At 41.2% G+C, this 27,237-nt stretch overlaps 2 protein-coding genes and 1 long non-coding RNA gene across 6 annotated transcripts in view; 1 reads left to right on the top strand and 2 right to left on the bottom strand.

Annotated features, from left to right (window-relative positions):
• Positions 1-6,340, bottom strand: part of LOC131124007 (uncharacterized) — an 11,745-nt gene extending 5,405 nt beyond the window's left edge. For both annotated transcript variants that reach the window (XR_009128778.1, XR_009128777.1), the window contains exon 1: positions 76-6,340. This is a non-coding gene — a long non-coding RNA (uncharacterized LOC131124007). The remainder of the gene's footprint in view (positions 1-75) is intronic.
• The window catches only part of LOC131123913 (lysyl oxidase homolog 4-like), a 20,711-nt gene extending 769 nt beyond the window's left edge, over positions 1-19,942 (top strand). The window contains exons 1-15 of one of the 2 annotated variants that reach the window (XM_058065504.1): positions 12-431; positions 1,118-1,380; positions 1,461-2,038; positions 2,318-2,529; positions 7,888-7,926; positions 8,006-8,213; positions 8,877-9,057; positions 11,815-11,969; positions 12,050-12,217; positions 12,639-12,801; positions 12,880-13,123; positions 13,908-14,023; positions 14,221-14,357; positions 17,961-18,072; positions 19,164-19,942. In XM_058065504.1, coding sequence (XP_057921487.1) covers positions 1,119-1,380; positions 1,461-2,038; positions 2,318-2,529; positions 7,888-7,926; positions 8,006-8,213; positions 8,877-9,057; positions 11,815-11,969; positions 12,050-12,217; positions 12,639-12,801; positions 12,880-13,123; positions 13,908-14,023; positions 14,221-14,357; positions 17,961-18,072; positions 19,164-19,234 — 2,646 coding nt within the window. In that variant the 5' untranslated portion in view covers positions 12-431; position 1,118 and the 3' untranslated portion in view covers positions 19,235-19,942. Of the gene's footprint in view, positions 1-11; positions 432-1,117; positions 1,381-1,460; positions 2,039-2,317; positions 2,530-7,887; positions 7,927-8,005; positions 8,214-8,876; positions 9,058-11,814; positions 11,970-12,049; positions 12,218-12,638; positions 12,802-12,879; positions 13,124-13,907; positions 14,024-14,220; positions 14,358-17,960; positions 18,073-19,163 lie in introns of those variants that run through there. The other variant, XM_058065505.1, reaches the window with a different exon arrangement.
• On the bottom strand, positions 18,847-27,226 carry r3hcc1l (R3H domain and coiled-coil containing 1-like). 2 transcript variants are annotated; one of them, XM_058065510.1, is made up of 7 exons: positions 27,054-27,226; positions 26,301-26,775; positions 25,713-25,927; positions 25,374-25,444; positions 24,910-25,005; positions 24,666-24,806; positions 18,847-19,307 (listed from the first exon to the last, which is right to left on the bottom strand). In XM_058065510.1, exons 2-7 carry the CDS (start codon positions 26,754-26,756, stop codon positions 19,279-19,281), a joined length of 1,008 nt encoding a protein of 335 aa, XP_057921493.1. In that variant the 5' UTR covers positions 26,757-26,775; positions 27,054-27,226; the 3' UTR covers positions 18,847-19,278. The 2 variants fall into 2 exon arrangements, with proteins under 2 accessions (XP_057921493.1, XP_057921492.1); XM_058065509.1 differs by lacking the exon at positions 18,847-19,307 and adding an exon at positions 22,594-23,333 and having other exon boundaries at positions 27,054-27,222.
• Between the last annotated feature and the right edge of the window lie 11 nt (positions 27,227-27,237).

Below are 27,237 nucleotides of genomic sequence, written 5' to 3'. Positions count from 1 at the left end.
CAGAGATTATATACATGAAGAAAAAAAGTTTGCCTGTTATAAAATCATGGACTTGTACAAGTTAAGTGTACTCACGTGTACTCGGATCATGTGACTAGCCTGAAAGGGCGGGAGGGAGCGTCAACTACCTGCAAAAGAATAGCATGAATACATGTATAATATATACACTTGTTGGGTTATACAGTAGTTGAGTTATGGGGTGTCACATCTCAATATGTAATAATATGTAACCATTTGGATAAATGAGAATAAGTGTAATGAGGCAAATGGGAGGGATGGATAAAATCTCTCATGTGAGGGAGTGACAGAAAAGAAAAGAGGGAGGGAGATGAGGAGGATAGAGGGACAGCAGGAGCAAAGTCACTGCTTTTTTTTTCCTCCAGTGCTCCCTCACTCCTTCTCTCCCACTGACTCCAGGTTGAGAACAACAGGTAGGAGTTCATCTTCATCCTTTTTTTGCTCTTTAATGTCTTCACTGTGCGTCTTCAGGGACTACTACTTTTTAACGACATTAATCCAAACGTCTCGAAAGGTGAATTATGCTAAACGTGCATATGCGGTCTTTGAATGCTGCAGGCGATAGATGATTCCGCAAGTAAACTGCAAATAGAACTTTGACCTCTTTTAGAGTTTCCTGTCACAATTGCCCATTGACCAGATGCATACCTGGTGTTTACTACAATTTCACGACGGTGTTTATTTGCTTTTGTGTCTGCGTGCTAAAAGTGTGCAGCCAAACTAGAGGGTTTGCGGAAAGCCAAAGTTTCCTTTGGCTGGATAACTGCGCTACTTTTAGCGCCGCTTCCATTGGTTCAAACTGTTCTTTTTTCACAGTTTCTCAAGTTTCCCACTCTCCTTTAAACAACTTTGACTATCAATAAAGTTTTTAAAAAACACCTATAAATCCTTTGCTCCGCCTCGGAATGCCACATTAGGGAAAGAGGCGCAGTTTCTAATTATACGCTCTGTCAAAGGAAAGAATGTCAATATGGCATCATTTGCATGATTTCAAGGGAATTTTGTGGTGTTTTTATTCAAGCATAGCTCCTTGACGTTCCTCATCTCATCCTAATCTGACATTGCTTCTCTTCTCCTCGTTACACTTTGCTTCCTCCAGGATGCTGTTCCTCAGCTCCTTATCCGCTCTCCTCCTGCTGCTTTTTCTCTACCCCGCTGAGTTATCTGCGCAGGAGGTGCAGGTGCGGCTTGCAGGGAGTCGCAAAGTCAACGAAGGGCGTCTGGAGGTGTTGTACAACGGCGTATGGGGCACGGTGTGTGACGACCAGGTGAATCTCAACCTGGCTAACGTAGTGTGTAGACAGTTGGGCTTTCAACAGAGTTTCACCTGGGCGCCCAGTGCCAGGTTTGGTCAGGGGCAAGGTACGTATCGGTCAGATAGTCGGGAAAGATACTCTCCGTCCAGTTTGTGTCAAATTGTCCTCTCGCTTTCTCTTTCTTAGGTCAGATCTGGTTGGATAATGTGAACTGCAGAGGCACTGAGCTCTCTATTGCAGAATGTGGCTCAAACGGTTGGGGAGTCCACGACTGCACCCACGTTGAGGACCTGGGGATCATTTGTAGCCCAGAAAGAAGGCCTGGTTTCTCCTCTGCTTCAGGAGGGGACGCTCGTTCCTCCTCCAGAAATGAGCCGAGACAATCAAGACAGAGACCCCCGCAGCAGCAGTCAGAGAACCCACCACCAGCCCCACCTCACATTCCCTCGTCTTACGGCCGAGGTCACGAGATCGCGCTCCATCGCAACCCACCCACTTCCCGTCGCAACAGGATCTCACCGCAGGAGAACGGTCACGAGATACAGATCTTGCGACGGTATCGTGGCCCAACAGCACAGATATCGAGACCGGCGGCCGGTACAACCCAAAGACAGGAGCAGGACACGTCGAGGAGCGGAACGCCTGCATCAAGACGCCAGGCTGAGCGAGAGACCAACAGGCAGTCTGAGAGGCATCAACCGTACAGCGGGAATCATGTCGAACCAGAGCCTGTTTATCCCGTGACTGATTCCCACTCCATCCAGGTAAAACACACTATACTCTCATAGGTATCCTCCAAAGTACTGTCTTAGCACCCTTGACTTTTACATCTGTACTTCTCAACCGAATCATAGTGGGGCGTTTGACTGTATCAAGAATCAGAATCTTTACGCTAGCATTTTTAAATGTTCAACCCAAAGTTTCCTGTTTAAGCTTTGGTGTCTCCAAGCTATACTGTAAGCCCTTTCAAATTAAAAGTCTGTTGAGAATAAACGCAGCACCCTATAAATCCTTACGCCACCTTTTCAAATGTTCTGTGACAGAGTTCTGACAGCGTTCAGCTGACCGAGGCTCGCCTCAAAGCCGTGCTGTCCGGCAGCCGCGGCGGCTTGGTGAACGAAGGAGTGCTGGAAGTGAAGTACGCTGGGAAATGGCGTCATGTGTGCAGTCACGGCTGGGACCTCACCAGCAGCAATGTCGTCTGCGGCATGCTGGGATTCACTTCTGCTGAGGCGTTTGATCAAAACGCCTACAGGTGAGTGAGTCAGCATGTGTGTGTGTGTGTGTGTGTGTGAGAGAGAGAGCAGGCACGTGCACGGACGCACATGTGTTTAGCTATGAAAGGGATGGAAAAGTGTGGTCGGTGAACACTTCCTTTTGCGGAACGGTTGCTCCAATGCCTGGACGGCTGTTCCATCCTTCTCGGGAATGGTAACCACAACTGCTACCGTTACTGCGACCACACTTGGCATGACATTTGTTCAGTGCGGCATTTGCCAAACCTAACTGTCCACCAGAACTGTCTGCCCCCATTGGCTGAATGGGCCTCAATGCGTGTCTTTAAAATAGCCCGAAGGGAGTGTATTATTAATGTCTGACCCAGAATACAAGATCCTTCTCACAATGTGTGTTAAGAAACTCTTGACATTTGGACCACATATAATTTGAAAGGGAGAACTGTTTGAAAAATGTAGAAAAATACATGAAATAGTCATTTTTAGGGGAAAGAATCGTCATAAGGTAGTGGTAATCGGCAATGAGAGACAATAATAATAGAATTATTTTTTTTTATATATAATTAAATATATTTAAAAAAACTATGCAGTGAATTCTGGCATATCGCAACCCCACAAATTCATAGGTTTTTATGTGTTTTTTTCCCACAGAAAATATTCACCCAAAGTCATACTAATTGATAAATAGATGATAATACTGTTCAGCATACATGTATCACTGTTAAGAAAAACCACAATTGTTACAAGTTTATGTCTTTATGCACTTTCGATGTTTTTTCCTCAAACGCTGAGATTTCGCACTTTCGCACTTCGGTCAGTGAACACACCATAGCTGCTGTCAGAGGTGTAAGTGAAAGATAGATCCTGTAGTTCAACACACATCTATACCTATGCAACTATACTCATGCTAAACCAATTAAATCCCATGAGACAATTAGAGGCGCTTTGGAGAAACACCGTCTCGCGCTTGCTAGCCTCGAGCATTAGCCTGTTGACCAGGCTAAAGGCTGCACCGTGACTGCAAATCTGTTCATCGATCAAATTGCACTCATTAGAGGTGATTAGAGTTTAATAAGGATGTGAGACATTTTGGAGCTGAATCTAATCTAAAATAAGAATTACGTTTATCGCAAATGTTAATATGAAATACAAGGAGAGTCAATATCAAGCTGGCAGGATGGTTTGCATCTCCATTGCTGTCATTTTTTTTGCCATTTGCGGGTGGGAATGTATTATATCAATATATTATTAATTTAACGCTCATACTAAGATGATCATAAAACCCATTTGATTAGTTTTAAGTCCTTTCCTTATGAACAGATAAACAGGAGTGCCCTACAAAGTACTACATTTATATCACCTAACATAAACAAAGTTCCCTTATTAGCAAACCATTGCTGTCTGGTCCCCATCAATGCAACTTGTCTCACTTCAACCCTGTGAACACAAACCTCCAAAACCCCCCAACACACACATACCGACACCTCTCCACCATTGCAAAGCATCTTCCGAGACTTGACACAAACCAAATCCATGTATGCACACAAACAAACATGCACAAACGTGCACATGTAAACAGTCGTCTGTGTGGCTGCCCGCACAGTCTTTTTCTGGAACCTGGCTAGCAGGACAACTAGACTGACCGCCGGTCCGATCTGTGCCATCTGTCTCAAATGTCTCCCAATAATTACCCCTTGTGTCCTGCTCGTCAGCTTGGCTGAGAGACACAGGCTAAGCCTTTTTCTGGCGCCAATAGCCACAAAAGTACCAATAACCACCTCACTGGACGTCGTCACAGCTGATCTATCATGATGACAAGGTTATATAATTCTACACTTTTTTTTATGATGGACCCTTAGTTCTTCTATTGCAGTGGATAATTGGAACAGGGTTTTAACTCAAAAAAGAAGAAAGAAAACAAAGCAAGTGTGCTCCTGTACTTAGGGACATGGCCAATTACTGGCCTGGCATGCATGCATTATGTTTTTCTGTTTCTTTATGAATGGGTACTACACTCCCATAGGCCATAAAAAGGTCACATATGCAAATATTTGGTTGGACTACCTTTAACTTTGATTTCGGGAAACAAGATTCTGCAATGTCACATTCGACTTGACTGACGCAAATTGTAATGACTTTGGACTTGACTTGACTTACGACTTGGACTTTGGCATTAGTGATTCTGGCTTCTGAGATGCAAGGACTCAAACCTTTCTAGCCTATGTCTTCAGACTTGACTCCACTCTTCTTGGACTTGCACATGTTTACTTGAGACTTGACTCAAGACTCACAAAAATACTGACTCTCTCTCCCACTTCAGTTCATTTCTGTTCTGTGTTGCATTCAGTTTTCGCCAAGATCTTGTATACTTATCCTTACTGAGTTTCCTTACTGTCCTTTCACTTTTTAAAAATGCAGTTCTTAACAGTTCCATGTTAGTTATTTCAGCAACCGTCCCATAGATGTTTTCTGTGCTTGATGTATGTGCTTGCATGTACTGTATGTTAATCTGTTGTTGCTGTATGGTAAACATACCTTCGGAACTTTAGTGTTATTCATCAGCATGTATGATGCCATGACTGGATCAGTTTGCCTGACAGTAAACAGGACAGATTAGATTTAATGCATTCACAAATGGAAATCCAATTAAATTATGCCGGCACTAATATCATTTGAAAATGCACATTTCTATGTGGCACAAACATCCATGTAAGAACAAAGTAAAATGCAAAGTAAAGTTTGAAACCGGACTAATACAGTCAATTAAATTATAAACTGGGCTCCAATCGCTTATTATTTTGTGTTATGTGACTACGTGATTTTTGGTTGATAATATTGGTCGGCGGATTTTATGGGATATCCCTACTTTTTGGGGAAAATAACTGGTAACTACGGTGATTTATGACTTTCATTGAACAGATGACTTTCTTAAAGTAATTTGCCCTTTCATTTAGCTTCCACGTAAACAAGAATGCTCATTAGTAGCTTCTTTTATTTTGCTTTTTTATGTTTGAACTTCTGAGAAATCCTTTGACTGCAGTGTCAGCATGATGTGGTCGTTCAATGGCTTTTGCTTACAAAGAGCTGCGATGCCAAACTATTTCCAGCATAATCTATTTGGCTGCTCTCTTTTAATTTTACCAAGCAAGGTATCTTCTTCAAGCCTGTCATTGCTAATTATGTCTCTATGGGTTGCGTCTGTCTGTGTGTAGTCAGTCAGACCTGCCAACACTTGACAGAGCCAGTTGTTCCATTCTGGCAGCTTTCTGCTAACACAACATAATGTCAGGTTATCTCTCCTTTGTTGACACTCAGCAACTTTTCCATTTTTGGGATTCTTCATCTCTTTACGGTTAGCCTTTTTGCTGTTTTTTTTAGTGTCATTTTATTTCTCCAATGTGCCACAGGTTATAGAAAAACAAGCTTTAAACCATGTAGATGCATTTTGGATATGCATTTTTCTATCAAGCCTCTCAAGCCCAGAGTCTATGAAATTCATTATTGCTCTCTCTTCATCAAATATGCTGCCTAACTAAGATCTCCACAAGCAACATGCCTTAAAATACCCAAAATAGCGTGATTTTTTTTTTTTTTTTGGGGTCAGGCGATGCCTATTAAAGTTCAGAGAGCGTCTTACATCACCAGCCTCATGTTTCCAAGCTACGGAGTCTTGACGCTGGGTAACCATGTCGTTTTGCGCTTTAATGACCTTTTCCAGAGACGGCATGCTGATATGTGCGTGCATATTTCCGTGTCTGCTGTGTGTGAACCAACATGCTACTTCTCGACCGCACAGCAGACACTAGCAAGCACAGGAGGCAATTATACAGGGTGACACTCAACTCCTCCCCCCCCCCCCCCCCCCCCCACCGCCTCACTAACCTCACCCTGCAGAACTCCGTGAACTAACTATCCGCTTACTGTCCTTTGCTCCACTATGCTGAGTTATGAAACATTTACAATAGTGCAGAAAGGTTTCATAATAGCTCTTTTGATTCCATAATATAATATGATATACTATAATATACTCATACTGTAATATAATGTCATGTAATACCACATATTTCAGTAGAAATTGCATGCGAATACTGAAGCTGAACTGAAATGTACAATAAACGTTGAAATGTGCTGAAATCTATTCATCCACTGAGAAACGAACCAGCAACCACTCTACTGGCTGAAGCGTGCCACAAATATTCAATGTAAAATTAATGTCCACCAATAGGGGGCGGCATTGAATGGCATGAATTGTCTATTTTCAATGGAAAAAAATCTACCATCCATTCGTTTTCTATACCGCTTATCCTCTCAAGGGTCGCAGGCATGCTGGAGCCTATCCCAGCAGTGAACACGACGATTACATAAGAAATACAAAATTGATTTTAACAAAGCTTTGTAGAAGGGTGGCCCATAGGTGAAAATAAAAGCGCTAAAGAAGCCTAAGTCTACAGTATAATGCCACTACAGTAAACCTCGGATTCAGTTGTTCCCACTGGTTTTGTCCGATATAAGCGAAATCCGTTATATGCGTATACCGGAAAATTACCGTTTTACGCATATATCGGATTTATATCCGGTATATGCGTAAATGGGATTTTATCCGTTATAAAAAGGCACTTCCTTGACTATGTTTCCAATGTACCTGGACGCGCAGGCAACGCTGCAAACGCTGCAAATGACGTCGTATAGCGGCCTGTCACGATTCGGCGAATCGGAGCGCCACGATGCGGCCATCCGATATATGCGAGGGAAATTTAATGGAAATGCATTGGAACGGGACTGGAGATTTTGTCCGAAATAGGCGAAATCCGTTATAAAAAAATCGGATATATGCAATGAATTTTTATTGGAAATGCATTACAGAAAAATCGTTTCTTTTTTATCTGTCCATTGTGAGCGAATTTCCGATATATCCGAGTCCGATATATCCGAGGTTTACTGTATTAGACAGCACGGTACAGAACAGGTCTTAAGCTCACAGAGCCGTCATGGCGTCTGCCTCGGCGTTTGTCTGCCTCAGGATTCCTTATTTAGTAACCCTCACGTTCCATCCCTCACTTTAGTTTTCCTAATATTTACATTCGCATCATGAATCTGCTTGTGCAAGTAACCACCTCTCCATGTGAGGTACGCACTTGTGTCAGTAGTCCTGTGTTCGGACTCGTTGGGCTGCACCTGCTTGCGGTCACACTGGTTGATGCAAGCGGTCAGCTTTAGTGCGAGTGTGCGTGACAAAACGCCACCTTTCAGACTCTCTCTGGTCTGTGAAACTTTACTTATCTTGAATGGTTTTTTTTTTTTTTTTTTACTCAACACTTGTTCATTTTGTTTTTTTTGTGTACTAAATTGAGCAAAGAGTAATTGCTGTTGTATTTCAGGAAACTGTGGGACTCCAAATTAGCTGATCCATCATCCAGGTAAACTCCTACATTTATAGGTGCTTCTGTTTCACACCGAAACTATCCTCATCGTTTTCTGTGATGTCTTTTTGTCCAGACTGAGGACACAGATCACTAAGAAGACCTACTGGGTGGAGAAGGTGCAGTGTCAGGGCGGAGAGGTCTCCTTGGCTCAGTGCCCTGCCCAACTGTCCCTCCGCAGGAGAGACGGGCCATGCAGGGGGGGCATGCACGCCGTTGTACGCTGCGTCCCCGGACCCCAATTTGCACGTAACGGCCGAGGACGTGCACCACCTTCTGTGTCGGTCAGTGTGGAGCGAGTCATATACACTCGACAAAAATATAAACAGAAGCGAATCGCTTATGCGGCCATCTTTCATAAGCTGAACTCAAAGATGTAAAACGTTTTCTATGTATACGCAAGCTCGATTTTTCACAAATATTGTACATAAAAATCTAAATCTATCTCATGTGGTTATCAAGAAGATCAGATAGGCTGGCCACAATAAAAGGCCACTCCAAAATGTTTGCTGTACTGAAGGAAGCTCAGGAGGGTTCAGAAAACATGGCTTGGATTAAAAGCTGTGGTGATTTTGCAGTACTATCAGTACTAGTGATATCTGGCTAGATACTAGCATGCAAATGGACGATTTTTCCGCTTTACATTTCTCACCTGATTCAAAATATTCCGGCATTGATTTTAAGTTTCAACAGCACTTAAGTGCATTGTCCGTTTGTCAGCATTTACATGCAATTTTTACAAAAATTGCCTTCTCTAGTTGAGATTTTATAGCCTTCTCTATGACATAGGACCTCTGCTAGCCTAATATGCTCTCATAATTTACTCTTTTTTGGTATGGGATTTCCAATTACCCTTAAACAAACTCAATAATGACCATCATCTGGAAGTAAAAGAACATGCTTCAAGGCAGCAAAAATGTACTCATCTTTTTTTTTTCTTCTTCCAGAAGAACGTGCGTCTCAAGGCGGGGCCTCGCGTTGGGGAGGGTCGCGTGGAGGTGCTGAAGGACGGCAAATGGGGCACTGTTGCAGACCACCTGTGGGACATCACAGATGCCAACGTGGTTTGCAGAGAGCTGGGCTTTGGGACGGCAATGGAGGCCTTGACCAGGGCTCATCTAGGACAGGGTGAGACAGGGCACTGACACATAAATGACCAAAATGTGTACAACGGCGCACTCATACAAGATCCATCTATTTTGTACACCGATTAGGTCACGAGGAAGCTGGAGCCTATCCCAGCTGATTTAGGGTCACGGCTTGACAAACAGTCACATTGTCTGATTTTTCTCGTCAGACACTCTGAGGGCAGGATAATATGGTTAAGCAAACTAGCTAAAATATTTTTCTATTAATTATTAATTAGCTAACTACAGTAAACCTCGGATATATCGGAAATTCGCTCACAACGGACAGATAAAAAAGAACCAATTTTTCTGTAATGCATTTCCAATAAAAATTCATTGCATATATCCGATTTTTTATAACGGATTTCGCCTATTTCGGACAAAATCTCCAGTCCCGTTCCAATGCATTTCCATTAAATTTCCCTCGCATATATCGGATGGCCGCATCGTGGCGCTCCGATTCGCCGAATCGTGACAGGCCGCTATACGACGTCATTTGCAGCGTTTGCAGCGTTGCCTGCGCGTCCAGGTACATTGGAAACATAGTCAAGGAAGTGCCTTTTTATAACGGATAAAATCCCATTTACGCATATACCGGATATAAATCCGATATATGCGTAAAACGGACATTTTCCGGTATACGCATATAACGGATTCCGCTTATATCGGACAAAACCAGTGGGAACAATTGAATCCGATATATCCGAGGTTTACTGTATTCATCTTCTACCGCTTATCCGGGATCGGGGAAGCCCAGACTTCCCTCTCCCTGGCCACTTCATCCAGTGGATCCCAAGGCGTCCTCCGGCCGCTTGAGAGACATAGTCTCTCCAACATGTTGTCCGTCTTCCCCAGGGAGGCGTTCGGAAGGCATCCCGGCCAGGATTTGAATCAAAAATATTTTTCCTTTCACCACTCAACCACCGTGCTACAACATCATTCCTAATTGGCAGTTTGTTTTTTTTACAAACATGATTATGAAACGCATTATACAGTATTCTCTTAATAACGAGACAATCCCAGCATGGAGGCCTGTTGCTGTGCTTGCATGAGCGCACACAAATGCTGTGCTGTTAACACTATATTTTGCCATCATTTCAACGTGGTTATGGTTAGGGCGTTAAGTCTGGTTAAGTTTGGGGCATCCTATTCATTAATGTAAAGAAAAAAAAGAAGTAAGCAACCCCAAAATATGTTGGTTTCTGACTAATTACCATTCATTACTTTTTTGTGTGACATCTTACTAGATTCTCATGAGAACCGACTTCAGACTAAACACCAATGAGTCTAAATTTGTGCTTCTAAATGGTCCGATGCACAAGTGCAAGAACTGTGGGTCGGAGCGGACAAATAAACACGTTTACTGCGGAAGCACTGCATCTATCTCAGATGCTGAGAACGTTTTAGCCATGAGCAGTTATTTAAGTAACATCAGCAGCTCACAATGACTCACATACACATTGTCTTGGAAGCACTTCCACACAATTGTCCAATGCAAACAAAAGACATTTTCCAAGCAAAACCAGACCTTCATTTGTTGGGAGTTATTGTCCTTTTTCCCTGCATACTTCTGCAGTAATTCCATAATTACGTTCATTTCCTGCCATTATCTTTCTGCCTGAATGAGAGCATAACTTGACCCATAATGGCGGCTGCATTTCCGTGTCCCTCCTTGCCTTAATGAAGTAATTCATGGAACCCTTTCAGGGTTCTATAAAGGTAGGTGCTGTGTTGGCGTTATGTCGAAATAATAACCATGGTAAATGTCAAGAGTGAAGCGTTGCGGGTTTTAATGTTTCTCGACAAAGTTCAGGCCTATTTAACAAGGTCGCAAACACAGGAGAGCGGTCTGGGCCTTTTCTGGAGTTCTGTGACGGCTCATGGGTGGTGCAGTAAGAGAAGAGTGACCTTACTCAAGACTTGATGACATCATTGAGTGCTATTTGAGTGCAAAAAAATACAGGGCTTAATAAAGATTTGGCCTCATGCATCTTCATATGCTTACGCAAGTTCAAAGATTTTTGCCTGCGGTGTGCAGTCATTTGGACAAAAATCTCTCTGTCAAACAGAGTGTGAGCCACATCAGTGATCTGTGCATATAGTTGGCTCTTTTAATCAAAATACACGACTTTTTTCATATAAATTCAGTCCAAGTGCTGCCCAATTCCAGGCTTGTGTGGGTACCGATAGAGTTGCATGGGGGTGGAAAGTTACAGTTGAGTTATTCATTTTCCGCTTATCCTCACGAGGGTTGCGGGCGTGCTGGAGCCTATCCCAGCTGTCTTCAGGCAAGAGGCGGGGTACACCCTGGACTGGTTTCCAGCCAATCACAGGGCACATATAGACAAACAACCATTCACACTCACATTCATACCTATGGACAATTTGGAGTGGCCAATTAACCTAGCATGTTTTTGGAATGTGGGAGGAAACCCAGAGTACCGGAGTACCCGGAGAAAACCCACGCATGCACGGGGAGAACATGCAAACTCCACACAGAGATGGTCGAGGGTGGGATTGAACTCGGGTCTCCTAGCTGTGAGGTCAGCGCACTAACCACTCGACCGCCTATGGACAATTTGGAGTCGCCAATTAACCTAGCATGTTTTGGGAATGTGGGAGGAAACCGGAGTACCCGGACATGCAAACTCCACACAGAAATGAGGGTGGAATCGAACTCGGAAAATTACAGTTAATTATAATAATACCGGTATGAGTATTTGAATTACTTATTCAAATATTCCAACTCTGACCTTAGGTTCCGGTCCCATCCACATGAACAGTGTGCAGTGCACGGGCCACGAGAGGTCCCTTTTGGACTGTTCCTTCAAAGAGGTTCCACTGTACACCATCAAGCACAGCCAGGATGTGGGGGTCCGCTGCAACGTCCCTAACACGGGCACACAGTCCACAGTGAGAGACACATTTCCACACACAGTATTATATTATCAGTCCATGGCAGTGTTGATACACATGTCACCATTCTCCCTCAGGTGAGACTGGCAGGAGGCAGAGACAGAGCAGAAGGCCGTGTGGAGGTGCTGATGGACGTCGGAGGAACAAAGCGCTGGGGTTCAGTCTGCAGTGAGAACTGGGGAATCAACGAGGCCATGGTGGTGTGTCGACAGCTCGGCTTGGGTTTTGCCTCGAGAGCACACCAGGTGATGAGCACATCCTTATATCTCGCTGTGTGTTACTCCCTGTCTTGGTGTTTGTCCTGCGTAATGCCACATGTCCCTTCTCTGGCTCTCTCTCTGGGGCTGCTGTTTGTGTATCTGTGCTGTGTTATTACCCAGGCCTGAGGTAATTATAGGCTTCTCGAAGGTCCACTTCCAGCACTCTGAAAATAAAAGAGGGAAAAGTGAGGCAAAGTGAAATCGGCAGAAATTCACAAGGAAAAGGAGCTGTAAATAGACCTGTGCACTGAAAGGACAAGCTGTGTGTTGAGAGGGGCATTTAAACAGGTGGTGAAAAACTGTGAAAAATGTGATCATATGTGCCGATAGTTACATTTTTAAAAGCCTGAAACCAAGGAAAGATACACTTCATGTTTTTTTTTTTTTTGCTTGTCTGTGTGTGCAGGAGACTTGGTACTGGACGAGCTCCAGTGACGCCCGTGATGTGGTTCTGAGTGGAAGTCACTGTGCGGGCTCCGAGACGTCCATCCAGCAATGTCGCAAAAACACACACGTCTACTGTCCAAGAGGTGGCGACGGCAGGGCCGCAGGAGTTACCTGTGTGGAGAGTAAGCAAAAAACACTTTTTTTTTTCATCTTTATTTTGCAGTCACTGTGACTCTTGTGACTTTTCTGTACCCTGACAGCGGCTCCTGACCTGGTCGTGGACGCTCAACTGGTCCAGGAGACAGCTTACCTGGAGGACAGGCCCTTGCATTTGCTGTCATGTGCCAATGAGGAGAACTGTCTCTCCTCCTCCGCTGCCAGGATGCAGTGGCCTTACGGACACAGACGCCTGTTGAGGTTTTCCTCCCGTATCATGAACTTGGGTCGTGCTGATTTTCAACCCAAGGCCACCAGAGAGAACTGGGTTTGGCATCAGTGTCACAGGTATATTGTCCAGTACAGTCGGAGTCCATGCATGTCTACCTTCTACAGCCACGTACCCCGTAGGGCTGCTGTACCTTTTCTCAATAGATTAGTATAATCTGAAAGTGTTAACATCAAGTATCAAGAGAAGAATAACAACCCTTTAAGTGTACGATATATTGTACTCGACTCTACAGGTACAATGATGACAATGATGCACATTTTCACAAGCAATGCGGTGCTATGTTCGATGTATTTTATGGTATTTTCATTGGCAATAAGCACAATCTTGACAGTGAATAATCATTCTCGTCATTGTTTACCTGGTTGCTAAAATGAGGGATAAGACTGGCCTCACTTCTCGACTCAGCTGGTGTGGTTTTGTGTCCTAAAACAAAAGAGGCCGAGCTCAAGAGTTTCTTCCAGCCTCAATCACTACCTCCCAAATCCATGTGCACATTGGTTTTTTGTTCCCCACTATTCCGAGTGCCTCTTCTGGGAATGGTTCTATAACGAGAGCGACGCAGAACAGATAAACAACCCGTTCCGTGACGCCTCCGCAAGCGCACAACAGGATTTATAAGACTATATTTCAATGTAGAAATTACCGTTCCTGAAGAGATGGCTGGTGTTATTGTAATGCTGGTTAGTATATCAAAGCATATCATAGCATAGTCCTGATATAATGCAAATACATATATGCATGCACAGGGATGACATAGCAGAAAAAGTACTAAGTGTTATGCCGTGTTCTTTGATCATGTTCTTCATTCTTCGGCGTCCTTGACCTTGTTCCGTCTCTTAGGCACTACCACAGCATTGAGGTGTTCACTCACTATGATCTGCTGACCCTCAATGGCACCAGAGTGGCTGAAGGTCACAAAGCCAGCTTCTGTCTGGAGGACACCTACTGCCCCGACGGTTAGACACTCTTATGTTTGAATTCTAGGAAGGATATACCGTGTTACATGCATGACACTATACAGATTAGCATCTTGCAAACAAGTCAAGATTCAAACCGTGACCAGACAGTCTCTGACTCTGCATCACTACACATTAATACACTACAGATCAAAGATATTTTGTGTCCATAAATACTGACACCCCCCCCCTTCCAGGTATCCAGAAGCGGTATTCCTGCTACAACATGGGACAGCAGGGTATCTCAATTGGCTGCTGGGATACATACCGCCATGACATCGACTGCCAGTGGATTGACATTACAGATGTGCGGCCGGGTGAATATGTCTTCCAGGTAAATCTTTCGGTAGATCTTTACAATAATGTAGACACAATTACAGTAGTTAATGAGGAACGAACCTACGTAACCACTACTCATTAGTTCCTCAGTAACTAACTTCTATATACTCTACTCTAGTTCCTAAATTGTTCTTCATTAGTTTGTCAGTGAACCTCATTGTAAAGTGAGATCAATATTTCATATCAGAACTTTCATCCCAGCACGGGTTCCTTTTACTGTCTCCAGTGAAAGCGAATCAGGTGAATCAGTCTTTGCAGAGTACCCGTGAATAATGAAACTGGAGTCTTCATTGAGTTCCCATGAGTCAGTGTGAAACCTGGGACTTGGTCGAGTACCCGTAAGTCAGTGAGCGCAAGTCTTTGTTGAACACCCATGACCAGTCAAACTTGAGACTTCAAGGACCTGTAAGTTAGTGAATTCAAGTCTCCAGTGAAAACTTGAGTCCTCATCGAGTACCTGAAAGTCAGTGAACCTCTAATCTCTGTCCAGCACCCGTAGTCTTCATCCAGCTAGAATAGATATAATCAGTTTCTCAATAGAATGGGGGCATGACGGAAAATAATTGAGAAGCAATGTGGCCCGCAGGACACTAGTTTGAGGCCCCCGCCTTGATATGAAAGTTTAATGTTAGTGCGGCCCGCGCTAGTTTGATATGGATGCTGTATGGTATCATGTACCCAGAAAAAATTATTACGTTTGATTAATGTTCATGTTAAAGGTTAAATAACTGTTAATAGTTATCCTCCCTATCCGTGTGGAAGTGGTAAGTTTTTGGCTATTTAAGTTTAAAGGAAATAACTTGAAGGCTACCGTTTAGGTCGCTAGCTCTCTAGTTTGCGAGTTAGCATGTGTCTCAAGACCCTGCAGTTGCGCAATATGTTGTAAATAAAAAGAGTATAAATGTGACTATAGTCGTGTTTTGTCATGTCTACAGGGCTCTAATAATGCTTTGTTCATTTTAATCTGAAAAAAATCATTTGTCTACCCACCAACTATATGTGGTTTCTTAAGTTTTTATTATTTGCCGTTTTATTATTATTATATTTATTTATTACTGATTGATTGATTTTCTTTATTCTTGATTTGTTTATTTATTTTTCATCTGATTTTGTGTAGAAAAATAAAAAGTAAGATATTTGAGAACAGTGGAATGTTTTATCAGAGCTTTTATTGTAGAAAATTGGAACCAAAGCAAAGTTTATTCATTTTTCTGTTTTTAATAAATGCGTTTTTTTTTTTTTTTTTTTTTTTTTTTAAACCTGATGCGGCCCAGTCTCACCCAGACCCTAGCTCCAGTGGCCCCCAAGTAAATTGAGTTTGAGACCCCTGATCTAGGGTGATTCGACTCCATCTTTCCCATGACACCGAGCAGGATAAGTGGTACATAAAATGGACGGATGAAAGTTCAGCCATCTGGCACATCCTCCCAAAATGAATGCACGCAAGTGTGTTAAAAAAAAAAGAGAGAAAAAACAGAGTTTAAAATCTGCAATGTGGGATAAAAGCGATAACCAACTATAATTGTAGCTAAGTGGCTCTTGGCCGTGCATCCAGCCATTCAGGTATGCCATATGCATGTTGTTTCAGGGCGTGTGTGTGTGTATTTAAGGAAAGTGCATTTAATGTGGCTTTATATAGAAAGTAGACCTGCTATTAGCGAGTGGAGTGTATTGGCTAGTGGACAACACTGTCAGCGCTTGACATTTTTTTTTCAATGTTGGACTTGGTTGGACTTGTGACTGTTTCCTAAACGTTCCAATCTACTGCGCTGACCTACTCATCTGTTCTCCCGCTCTGTCATTTGTTCTATTTTTTACTACAAGATGATGCTGATAGTTTCTAATTAGTTTCCAAGCTGATGCATTAGTCAGAGATGTTTTCATTTGACACGCGTGTATTCTTCTGCATTGCGCTCTGGCCATGAAAGCACGTATGTGACTCAATGAATTTAGGGAGAAGTGAGGAAAAAGTGGCAACCAGTTTCTGAAGAGTCTTGTACTGTTTCTGAAGAGTCAGCTCGATGATTCCCGATTGTGCCGACCTCACGATCTATACCAGGGGTGGGCAAACTTTTTGACTGGCGGGCCGCATTGATTTAACAAAATTGACGGGGGGCCAGACTCAATATTTTACACGTAACGGCCCGCCTGGAATTATTGTATCTGTAAAAGTGTTATGCAATCTGCTTTATGGGCACTTTGAGATCATTTATTTGATGTAAAGTAAGTTATAAATTTATAATAATAGATTTATTATTATTTGTTATTATTATTATTTGTTATTATTATTATTTGTATTATTATAATTATATGCTTGTGTCCCTTTTTTCAGGAGCACTTTGTAAACAACAGACCACATCAAATAACGAAATTATTGTATCTGTAAAAGTGTCATGCAATCTGCTATATGTGCACTTTGAGATCATTTATTTGATGTAAAGTGCATTATAAATTTATAATAAGAAGAATAAATTTATTATTATTTGATATTATTTATTATTATTTGATATTATTTATTATTATTTGATATTATTATTATTATTATGATTATGTAAAGTGCATTATAAATTTATAATAAGAAGAATAAATTTAGTATTATTTTATATTATTTGTTATTATTATTTTATATTATTATTACTATTATTATTAGTATGTGCTTGTGTCCCTTTTTTCAGGAGCACTTCGTAAACAACAGACCGCATCAAATAACGAAATTGATAAAACAGCCAAACCATGAAAATGTCGGCTCAAACCATGATGCCAGCTTGTATGTTGACTTTAAATGAAATACTTTGGAAAGAACGGGCGGGCCGTATTCAAACACTTGGCAGGCCGGATGTGGCCCCCGGGCCGTAGTTTGCCCACCCCTGATCTATACAGTCTCTACAGATGGTTACAACCTTTCATGATACTTTCTGACATCATCGCAAAAACTTCGCACATTTTTTTTTCTGAAAGCCAAATCAAAAGAGTTACAATTACAAATAATTGGCTCGTGTAAGTTTCCCAACAACTGTAAGCAGCAAATTCACAAGATTAAAAGTCGGTTTCTATATTGGCACAGCGTGTGGTCACGTTATCTGTTTGATGTGTGCAACAGGAAAATTCATTTATGTGCTTGCGCTCTTACAGTAAGCAGCGCAGACGGAGTGGAAAACATCAAGTATGGCTGCAGTCTAATGACAGGCTGCGACTTGAATGGAAAAAAACCAAGACCATTATCTGCATCTCTGCGCTCTTTTTTTGTATAGTGCACAGAGATAACAGTGGAAAGTGATGTCATTCATTATGACAAACCCCGATTGGAGCTATTCTGGAAAAACGAGAACAGTAATGGAAAGTCACTTCATTCAGTGTTACTTTCTCACTTCTTTTCTTACGGTATTGATAGTAAAAATAAATTGCGCTAGTCTAGACAGAAAAGCACTGCAGAGGACAAACTTATGTTCTTCACAGGCATGGAGCCTTAATATAATTACAGTAAATAACATGGAATTAGGCTGCACGGTGGATATAATAACCTTAGTTGTTATTAGGGTTGATGTATGGTGAGCTACGGAATCATCTATGTATATAACTTTCATCCTTCCTTGCACAGGTGGAGGTCAACCCATCCTTGGATATGGCAGAGTCTGATTTCAAGAACAACGTTGTCCGCTGTCGGTGCAAGTATGATGGATCCCGGGTGTACATGTTTGGATGCCATACAGGTAGAGATGCAATGAGATGAGATGATAATTATGAGCTATGAAAGGATGGGATGAGGTGGGAAAAAGGAGGGGGATGGAATACATTGGGATGGAATAGCTTTGGATGGGACGGAATGGAATGATGGGGTGGGATGGCCTGTACAGGTATTAAATGCAGGGATGATATGGAAAGCATGATATTAAAAGCACGATGAGATGGAGTGATATGGGATGGCATGAGGTGGGATAAGCGGTAATAAAGTAGGATGAGAGTGGAAGGGGTGATGAGGATAGGATGAGGGATATATATATATATATATATATATATATAATATGTGGTATGAAATGAGCTGGGATGGCCTGGACTTAGTTGGTTTAGGTAGGACTGAATTTTTTCTCGTAAATGTTTATGCTCATAATATTGTCATTTTTTTCTCGTAAATTTACAACTTAATTCTTGTAAATTTACAACTTTATTCTTGTAATATTCTCAATTTTTTTCTCGTAAATTCATGACTTTATTCTCGTAATATTATGATTTTTTTCTTTAAATTTTAAACATTTATTCTTGTAATATTAAGATTTTTTTCCTTAAATGTACAATGTAAATTTACAATGTTATTGTCGTAATATTATTTTTTTTCTTGTGAATTTACGACTTTATTCTTGTTACATTACAATTTTTTATCATAAATTTTAAACTTTACTCTTGTAATATTACAATTTTGTCTCCTAAATTTACAACTTCATTCTAAAGTTACAACTTTATTCTCGTAATATTCCAATTTTTTTTTTTGTATTTTGTATATTCTTGTAATATTGTGATTTTTTTTCTCGTACATATACGACTTTACTCTTGTAAATTTACAACAATATTCTCCTGAATTTTTTTGTCAGAAATGTACGACTTTATTCTCAAAATCTCATAGTATTATTTTTTTTCTCAATGCCAACTATTTATTTTTCTTCTCTATGTGGAGTATTTTTCTCAGTGTTCTCAATAATAGTATTAGGTATTAGGTGGACCACTACTACAAGTAATACCACTAGCACTAATAGTATTAATATTTGCCGCAGTCTAATGAGTTTTGTACGTTTCATTCTCTCATCAGGTGATGCTTACAGTGCCGAGGCCGAGGACTTGTTTGACCACCAGCGTCAGATCACCAACAACTTCCTGTGAGTGGAGGACCACGCAATTTAAGGACAGAAGGACCGTTCAACTCCTCAGCACACCTCAACACCACAGGACAAGGCTAAACAGAGACGAGGGCGAGAGGGAAAGGAAGGATTTCATGGACATTTTAACATGATTAAGGAGGGGAGCAAAAAAAAAGAAAGCAGGCATTAGATCGTAAAATGTAGAGTAGTTAATTTACATTTCATTATCATTTGAAATTAATTAGATTTTTTTTTTTTTAAAGATCATTCCAAAAAACATGAATGCACAACATGAACACAGGTAACAACTGTCTGTTCACTCTCCAATTGCCAATGTTTTTTTTTTTTTACTGTTACACTTGTGTGCTTTTTGGTTTTGAATGACAATCTACTTTTTTTTTTTAACTCCATGGTGCTACTTTGCCTTATTTGAATAAATATTGTAATGTATTGCACATGTATTGTCATGTACAGTTTTATATTACCTCTCTGGAATAATACTTGTTAGGTCTCTAATTTATGCAGATTTTATTGTACTTTTGAGTTGGCATTGTCCCTGCGTGGTTGTGTTTTGTATTGTTAATTTTATGATGAGAGATTATTTGTTTGTTCTTCACCTGTTCAACATTGGTATTATCATCCAATTGGATTCTGGTTGTGCCACATTATTGCGCCTTAAATATTATTACTTAAAAGGTAGAGAAAGAATAAACATCAGAATGACACACTGCATGGTCAATTAAGGAATGGTTATTTTTCCTGGAGATTTTCTTAGCAGAAAATATAGCAAAAAAATGATCATTTTTGATTTAGCAGAATCTGTTGTCAAATGAAGATACAAATACAGTAAACCTCGGATATATCGGATTCAATTGTTCCCACTGGTTTTGTCCGATATAAGCGAAATCCGTTATATGCGTATACCGGAAAATGTCCGTTTTACGCATATATCGGATTTATATCCGGTATATGCGTAAATCGGATTTTATCCGTTATAAAAAGGCACTTCCTTGACTATGTTTCCAATGTACCTGGACGCGCAGGCAACGCTGCAAACGCTGCAAATGACGTCGTATAGCGGCCTGTCACGATTCGGCGAATCGGAGCGCCACGATGCGGCCATCCGATATATGCGAGGGAAATTTAATGGAAATGCATTGGAACGGGACTGGAGATTTTGTCCGAAATAGGCGAAATCCGTTATAAAAAATCCGATATATGCAATGAATTTTTATTGGAAATGCATTACAGAAAAATTGGTTCTTTTTTATCTGTCCGTTGTTAGCAAATTTCCGATATATCCGAGTACGATATATCCGAGGTTTACTCTACTATAAAAGTGCAATGCATTGTGCAATTAAATTACAGCAGTATTCAAACTACTTTGTTGCAACACAACTACTGCATTTGCCATCCTCCCCCCAGGGAGTCTCAGCCAACCAAAATTCCCAGGAGCCTTATTGTCCCATGACTGGGAATTTTAAAGTCATTACAACAAGTCACATGACAAATCACGTTTTGATGGCGGCAGCTTGACATAATATCTCATATCTTGTCATAGTGTCCATGTAGAGTGAACCCTACCCCTGTTAAGTCAAGTCAAGTCTATTTATATAAATATGAGTCAGATCATCTCAAAAGTACACGAAAGTGTGCTAATTATAAGTGTGCCATATTTAGGCTAAAATCTGTCTAAAGAAAAAAAAAAGTGTTTCCTCAATTGTTGTGATCAAACTGATTGGTTTTCACAATAAATGACTAATTCAGTTGGACTGTGTGTCATGCATCACACACAAGCTAGTCCTTTGGACCATCCATCCTTTGCTGACTGATGGTTTTTTTGACTACATGTGAAGCACCAAGCTGGCATCTTTGTGGTTGTAACTAAAGAAACAGAAGTGACTCAGGGTTTGGATCTCACACGATGATGATTCAGCTGCAGGAGCAAAAGCGGACAGGGAGGTCCACCTCTGTTCTGGCTAATTTATGAGCTTTTGTCTATATTTGTTTTAATTCCACACTGGAGAAAGCATGGGTTTGCAGAGGCGTGGTTGCAACAATTAAGGAATGAAAACAAGCAGCAGAAATAAGACCGTGATGGCGAATGTCAAGCAAAGTCCCATACATGTCAAAATTAAGATTAATGACTGCCTTTAGTACTATTTTAAGAGAAATTATCTTTAATTGAACTTGACTTGACACTGCTTACTCGCATGTGACATGTAGTTTTTTGTACACATGCCCAAGCCCGGCAACAGCACTGCAAAAAAAGCAGCAAATGAAATTTACCACATAATTCCTAAACATGTTAAATTATTACAGCGGATACCCACACATTCGCGATTCAACATTCACAGCCCCCAAAAATTTGCGTTCCAAATAAGGTCTTTTTTTTTTTTTGTCAAAATATAGGCCTTTTTTTGCAGAAAACACATCTCATTCACACTCAGCCATCCCTGAACACACCGTGCTGTCAGATGCAAAAGCAAGGACACCGCCAGGGAAAAAAGGCCGGAAGGGATGGGTTGTGTGTAAAAAAATAAAAAAAAAATGTAAAAAAATGTTTATGGGTGCGATGGTCCCGGAAAGTAACTCCTGCAAAAAGAAGGGGCTGTACTATCTCTATGCATTTGTACACAGTTCCAAATGGTTGTAGATCAATATTATAAACAATTTTTTACAACCTTTGCACTGAATAAAATGAGGGTAGGTTCATTAGATTTTGTGATGTCTCATCAAGCATATTTGGATTACATAAAATGTTTTTTCTAGTCTGCTTTGGGACCAACCAAATGAAGATATTACAAAAAGTGACGGTTATTTGGCTTTGAGGCAACCTACATTGAGCCACGTGGCACACAGCTTATTACACTGCATTACAGCGTATTACGTACACTGTCTCATCCGTTTTGCAGGACAGATGTAATGGTCATCGATCACCGTACATATTCCGCAGCCCTAGAGGTTAAATGGCATTTCTACACTCAGACGTTGGCAAAGTTAATTTAGAAAAAGGTTAATTTGAAGTTTAAGCTGAAAACAAGTAACACATTCACAGCTCGTTCCTCTATTTTGCATTGCGAGGCTTAATTACTGGTTGAGGAGTGGACTGAGATGCAGCGCCACATGGCTTGTGGTCACAGGGCCGAGCCTCAAAGACGCAGCTGCTCGCATCTTTGGCCTGGAAGTGCATCTAAGGAGCTCCATGTAAAATCATCAAAACACAGCATGGTTGATGTTAAACTTTTTCAAAAGTTTCACTCCCTAGTGAAAACTTTGCAAGGGCAAACTCTTGACTTTCCAGCAAATAAAGGCTACCCCTCAATCGTACCAAATGATGCTGCGTTTAAGTGTTTGCTAATCTAAAATGAACCACAAATGTAATGGAAAACAGAGGTCGTAGTTTAATTCACCTCATTATATTTACAGGGTTCTGTCATCCAGTGTTTGGGTAATCATGTTGCAGAAAATAAGTGACTGCAAGGGTCAATGGGAGGCTCCACACTACAGAGAAAATTATGTACATGAAATTACTACCAGTGCGCCCTCATTTTAAACTAAAAAAAGTAGCTTTATAGCATTTGAACTGCTGCGCAAACATGTATAGAGACAGACTAGCCAGACGACTGGATAAAAACCCTAAATATAATAGTAATGTGAACCACTCGGATAGTTTACACACACACACACACACACACAAAACCAAACATTACAATTAATTAATAAAATCTACTGGCAACGATTTCTTCATAAACAAACACTGTCAAAAGACCATTTATGCGTCATGTCCGTTCCTGTCCTTAACAAATGAAAATGTGATATACAGTATACAATATTCCGATATGACTCAGTACCAGGAGTCAAGGAAAGCAGGAAATGGGTGCTGTATTGTGTTGCAGGTAACCATTCCACAAAATGAACCAACCTTTGAAAATTTTACATTGTTACATACATAGGATATGGCATGTTTGGAAAATGGTGGGACTGCATGTCAAGGAAGTGTGGGCAGTAAGTGGGCGTGGCCTGAAATGAGTCAAACGGAGCAAGGCAGGCGAGTTTTCTCTCCAATCACCTTCCCTCCCAAGCATCTTCCCTCTGTTTGGCTGCCAGACGCTTTTGTTCTGGAGGATTAAATCACACAGACCGATAGACGTTTTGAACAGCATTTCAAAGTGGCCTGATTTGTAATGTCAAATCTGCGCGGGTGTTTGTGCCGCATGCATAGATTTGCGACGGAGTGTAAATATAAAAATGGATGCATTGACACGTGGCAGCAAAACTAAGGACAAAATGTTCAGTACGTGAAGCCCGTCTTGCACAGGCTCTTTAAATAAAGAGCACGGCAGGACATCCATACTAAGAACAAAGGCGCTTTTCTGCCTTCCTGGCTAGCAGTTCAGTGGACAGCCACTTGTGGTTTTTTGAGCCTATATACTTATGTTCCCTCTGTGAGGGAAAAGGCTGCAGTGCTGATTATAGACCTGCTGTGAGCCAAACAACAGAGGACAGAGAGCAACTTCATTTTGCATCAGCTTGAGACCTCCGCTTCCCACTTACTTTGCTACTTGGGAGAAGAGCTCCCACTTGTGGTGAAAGCACGATGATGCAAACGCTAAGGCGCTCCAACAATAAGCATACACATTTAAAAATGTGCAACATATCCTCACGTAACTCACTGATTTATATATGGTGCTGTCATTGTTATTATAGTGATGGTGATGTTTGCAAGACAATTATTAACAGTTATTGTACAATATTTCAGTTGTTGTATATATGATTAGCATGAAAGGGCACCTAGATCAATAATATTATTTGCCATAGTGGCTTGGAAATATGCAGTAATATATACACTGCATATACAGTAAACCTCGGATATATCGGATTCAATTGTTCCCACTGGTTTTGTCCGATATAAGCGAAATCCGTTATATGCGTATACCGGAAAATGTCCATTTTACGCATATATCGGATTTATATATATGCGTATATATATGCGTATATATATGCGTAAATGGGATTTTATCCGTTATAAAAAGGCACTTCCTTGACTATGTTTCCAATGTACCTGGACGCGCAGGCAACGCTGCAAACGCTGCAAATGACGTCGTATAGCGGCCTGTCACGATTCGGCGAATCGGAGCGCCACGATGCGGCCATCCGATATATGCGAGGGAAATTTTATTGGAAATGCATTACAGAAAAATCGGTTCTTTTTTATCTGTCCGTTGTGAGTGAATTTCCGATATATCCGAGTCCGATATATCCGAGGTTTACTGTAATAAAGTGGTGAAATGTACCGAAAGAATAGATATTTTCCATCGCCTCTTTGTCCCCGTCTAGTGGGACAGCAGTTGTACAATACCTAATGTAATGTTAGAAAATTCTTCTCTATGCGCAATGCTTATGAATACATAATAACGGGCAGGGTAAAGTGTATTCAACTTATCACGTACCTCTTGCTTCCTGGAGCTTCTTCCTCTCTGCCTCCCGTTGCTCCTTTGTCAGGGTGCTCTTCACACCGAGGGCACCGATGACAAGCCTGCGGGCCAGAGCGGCGCTGGTCTGAGGTCTCTCCTTAGCAGGCAGAAGAGTTTCTGAGTGTGACATAAAAGGAGAAAGAAAGTGGTATACAAAAATGTCACGGCATGGAATAAAAATGAAAAAAGAGGCAGAGAAGTAAGAGGATTGTATCGGTACCTGAGCAGCTGCGTGCTTTGGCCTTTGTCGCAGAAGAGGATTTGGAAAGTGGTCGCAACTTCATCAGCGGATGTTTAGTTCTTAAAGCGTCACGGGCTAAAGACACAAAAACATTTAACCCTTAAAAAAGGTAACAAATTATTTTTGATGGGTATTGCCAATAAATGATATTGTCTGTTATTGCCATGGTAACTATTGATCCCATGCCGCTGTGTATTCTGCTATTATCGATATAAGGCATTTTCAAACTATGCCACACACTAAAATGAAAGTTTTAGTAGTGTTAAACAAATACATTCACTGACTTCATCTTCAATAAATCAGCATTGTTGTATTCAGCATTTGAAGTAAATTAACATGCAAAGAAAAAAGGCTGTTACTGTGTGTTAACATTATTCAAACAGCACTGCAGTTACAATATTGTAACAGTATCGTTAAACAGTTTTCTAGAATTGCTTGCCTACCTGCAATGGGGCTTGCAAAGACACCAAGTGCACGTGTGTCGTCAATCCACTTGATGTCAAAGCCCTTCTGTCTGTGAAGACATTGCAGAAAAAAACATGTAAGAAGGTCTTGATGTACCAGGAATGTACGATGTATGATCCATAGCACACTAAAATGTGGATTTGCGTCTACTATGTCAGAAGATGTTCATATGAATGGCATTATTTCACCAGCATTCACAAGTTATGTTATACAAACAACACTTGAACTACAACTATATTAAGTTACATGATGTTAAAGTCACTGAGAGTGGGTGTTTACTGATGTGGAATTTTTAAAAAGTGATGTGAATTACATACAGGTATGCCTGGAATAACTTGAGGAGATCCTCTGTTTTAAACTCGGGTGGAAAATCGTAGATCTCGATGATGTGAGAGAGCTCCTCCGCATTGTCGTCCACATCGTCGTCGTCGTCGTCGTCGTCATCATCATCGTCATCAAATCTGTTCATGTTGTAATAGTCAAATCTGGCCTCCTGGAGTGACTTCGTCTTTCCATCTTCACTTAAAGATAGCTAGAGTAACAAGGACATAAGAGCAACCGAATAGATGAATCAAAATAATTTATGATATAATGTATGAACAATTCAGAGACAACCGTATTGGAAAGGGTGGACAAGTGGTTCACTTGCTGTCCTCACAGTTCTATTTTCGGGTCAGGTTTTGTCCGTGTATCCAATCCATATTGCATGTTAGGTTAATTAGAGACTAACTTGTCCATAGGTGTGAACATTTATTTGTCTATACGCCCCCTATGGTTGGTTGGTGCCCAACAACGCCTCTCTCACACAGAGTCAGCTGTGTTAGGCCCCAGCTCATCCATGACCCTAATGATGACAAGCAGGATGGGAAATGTGTTGTGTTGTCATAGCAATATAATTCATTTACCTCTTCGGACAGCCGATGGCTGAGACAATCGCCATCATCATTAAATAAAGTGTCCCAACTCTCATCTTGTCCCTTTTCTTCATGCTGAGACAAAACATCTGTGTCAACATTTTCTGAGTTGAGACACCCATTAGTGTCAACATCTGGACCATGGAGCTGCTTCTCCTCCACAAGAGGGTTGGTGAGATCACTCTGCATCTCAGCTCCATCTGCTTCCACGGATGACTGTTTATCCCCCGCTCCTCCTGCCTTGTCCTTCTTGTTCTTGGCGTTCTTTCGAGCCTTGTCCGTGTAGCGAGGCCTGGGCTTTGGTTTTAATTCCCCTTCAACTTGAGGTTTGTCTTTAGAGGGTTGGAGACGTTTCTTTGGCACGTACAGAGCTTGGCTCGGCTTCTTTGACTGACAGGTTGGAGGCGTATGTGAATCGCTCTCGTTCTTTGGTTGTTCCGTTTCCATAGTGATTTTGTCAAAATGTCTACAGCAGAAAAAAACTACAATTAATAAAAGACAATGGTCAATCTGTCTTGTAACAAATTCCCAACTATATACGGAGAACCATAGAAACTATTGTGCGTTAGATAGAGTATGCTAGCATAATCAAGTGCTAAAATGTAGCTAGTTTAGCCAATTTGACAGTCACTCGTGGAGTGTCTCCAGGAAAATGTCATTGCGTATTTATAGAAAAAAAACATTCTGTTTTTAAATTAACGTTAACGCTTACAGGAGGACATAATATGTTGGACTGAGGCTTACCAGTGACTTGTTTAGCATCAAATTTCGTCGCAGGATTGACGTAAGCAGTCTACCGAACGCAAAGGATTGTGGGAAAAAATATTTTCTTCTTCTTCTGCCAGGTAGTGTTTTAGCGACACCATATGACTAAACTTATACTCTTTTTTAATTTAGTACATCTTTACTTTTACTATAGCACAGGTTA

Source organism: Doryrhamphus excisus, chromosome 1 (genome assembly GCF_030265055.1).
Source record: "Doryrhamphus excisus isolate RoL2022-K1 chromosome 1, RoL_Dexc_1.0, whole genome shotgun sequence".
NCBI classification, from domain to species: Eukaryota; Metazoa; Chordata; class Actinopteri; order Syngnathiformes; family Syngnathidae; genus Doryrhamphus; species Doryrhamphus excisus.
The sequence above is the reverse complement of the archived record's forward strand: the minus strand, read 5'-3'. Positions and strand labels throughout refer to the sequence as shown.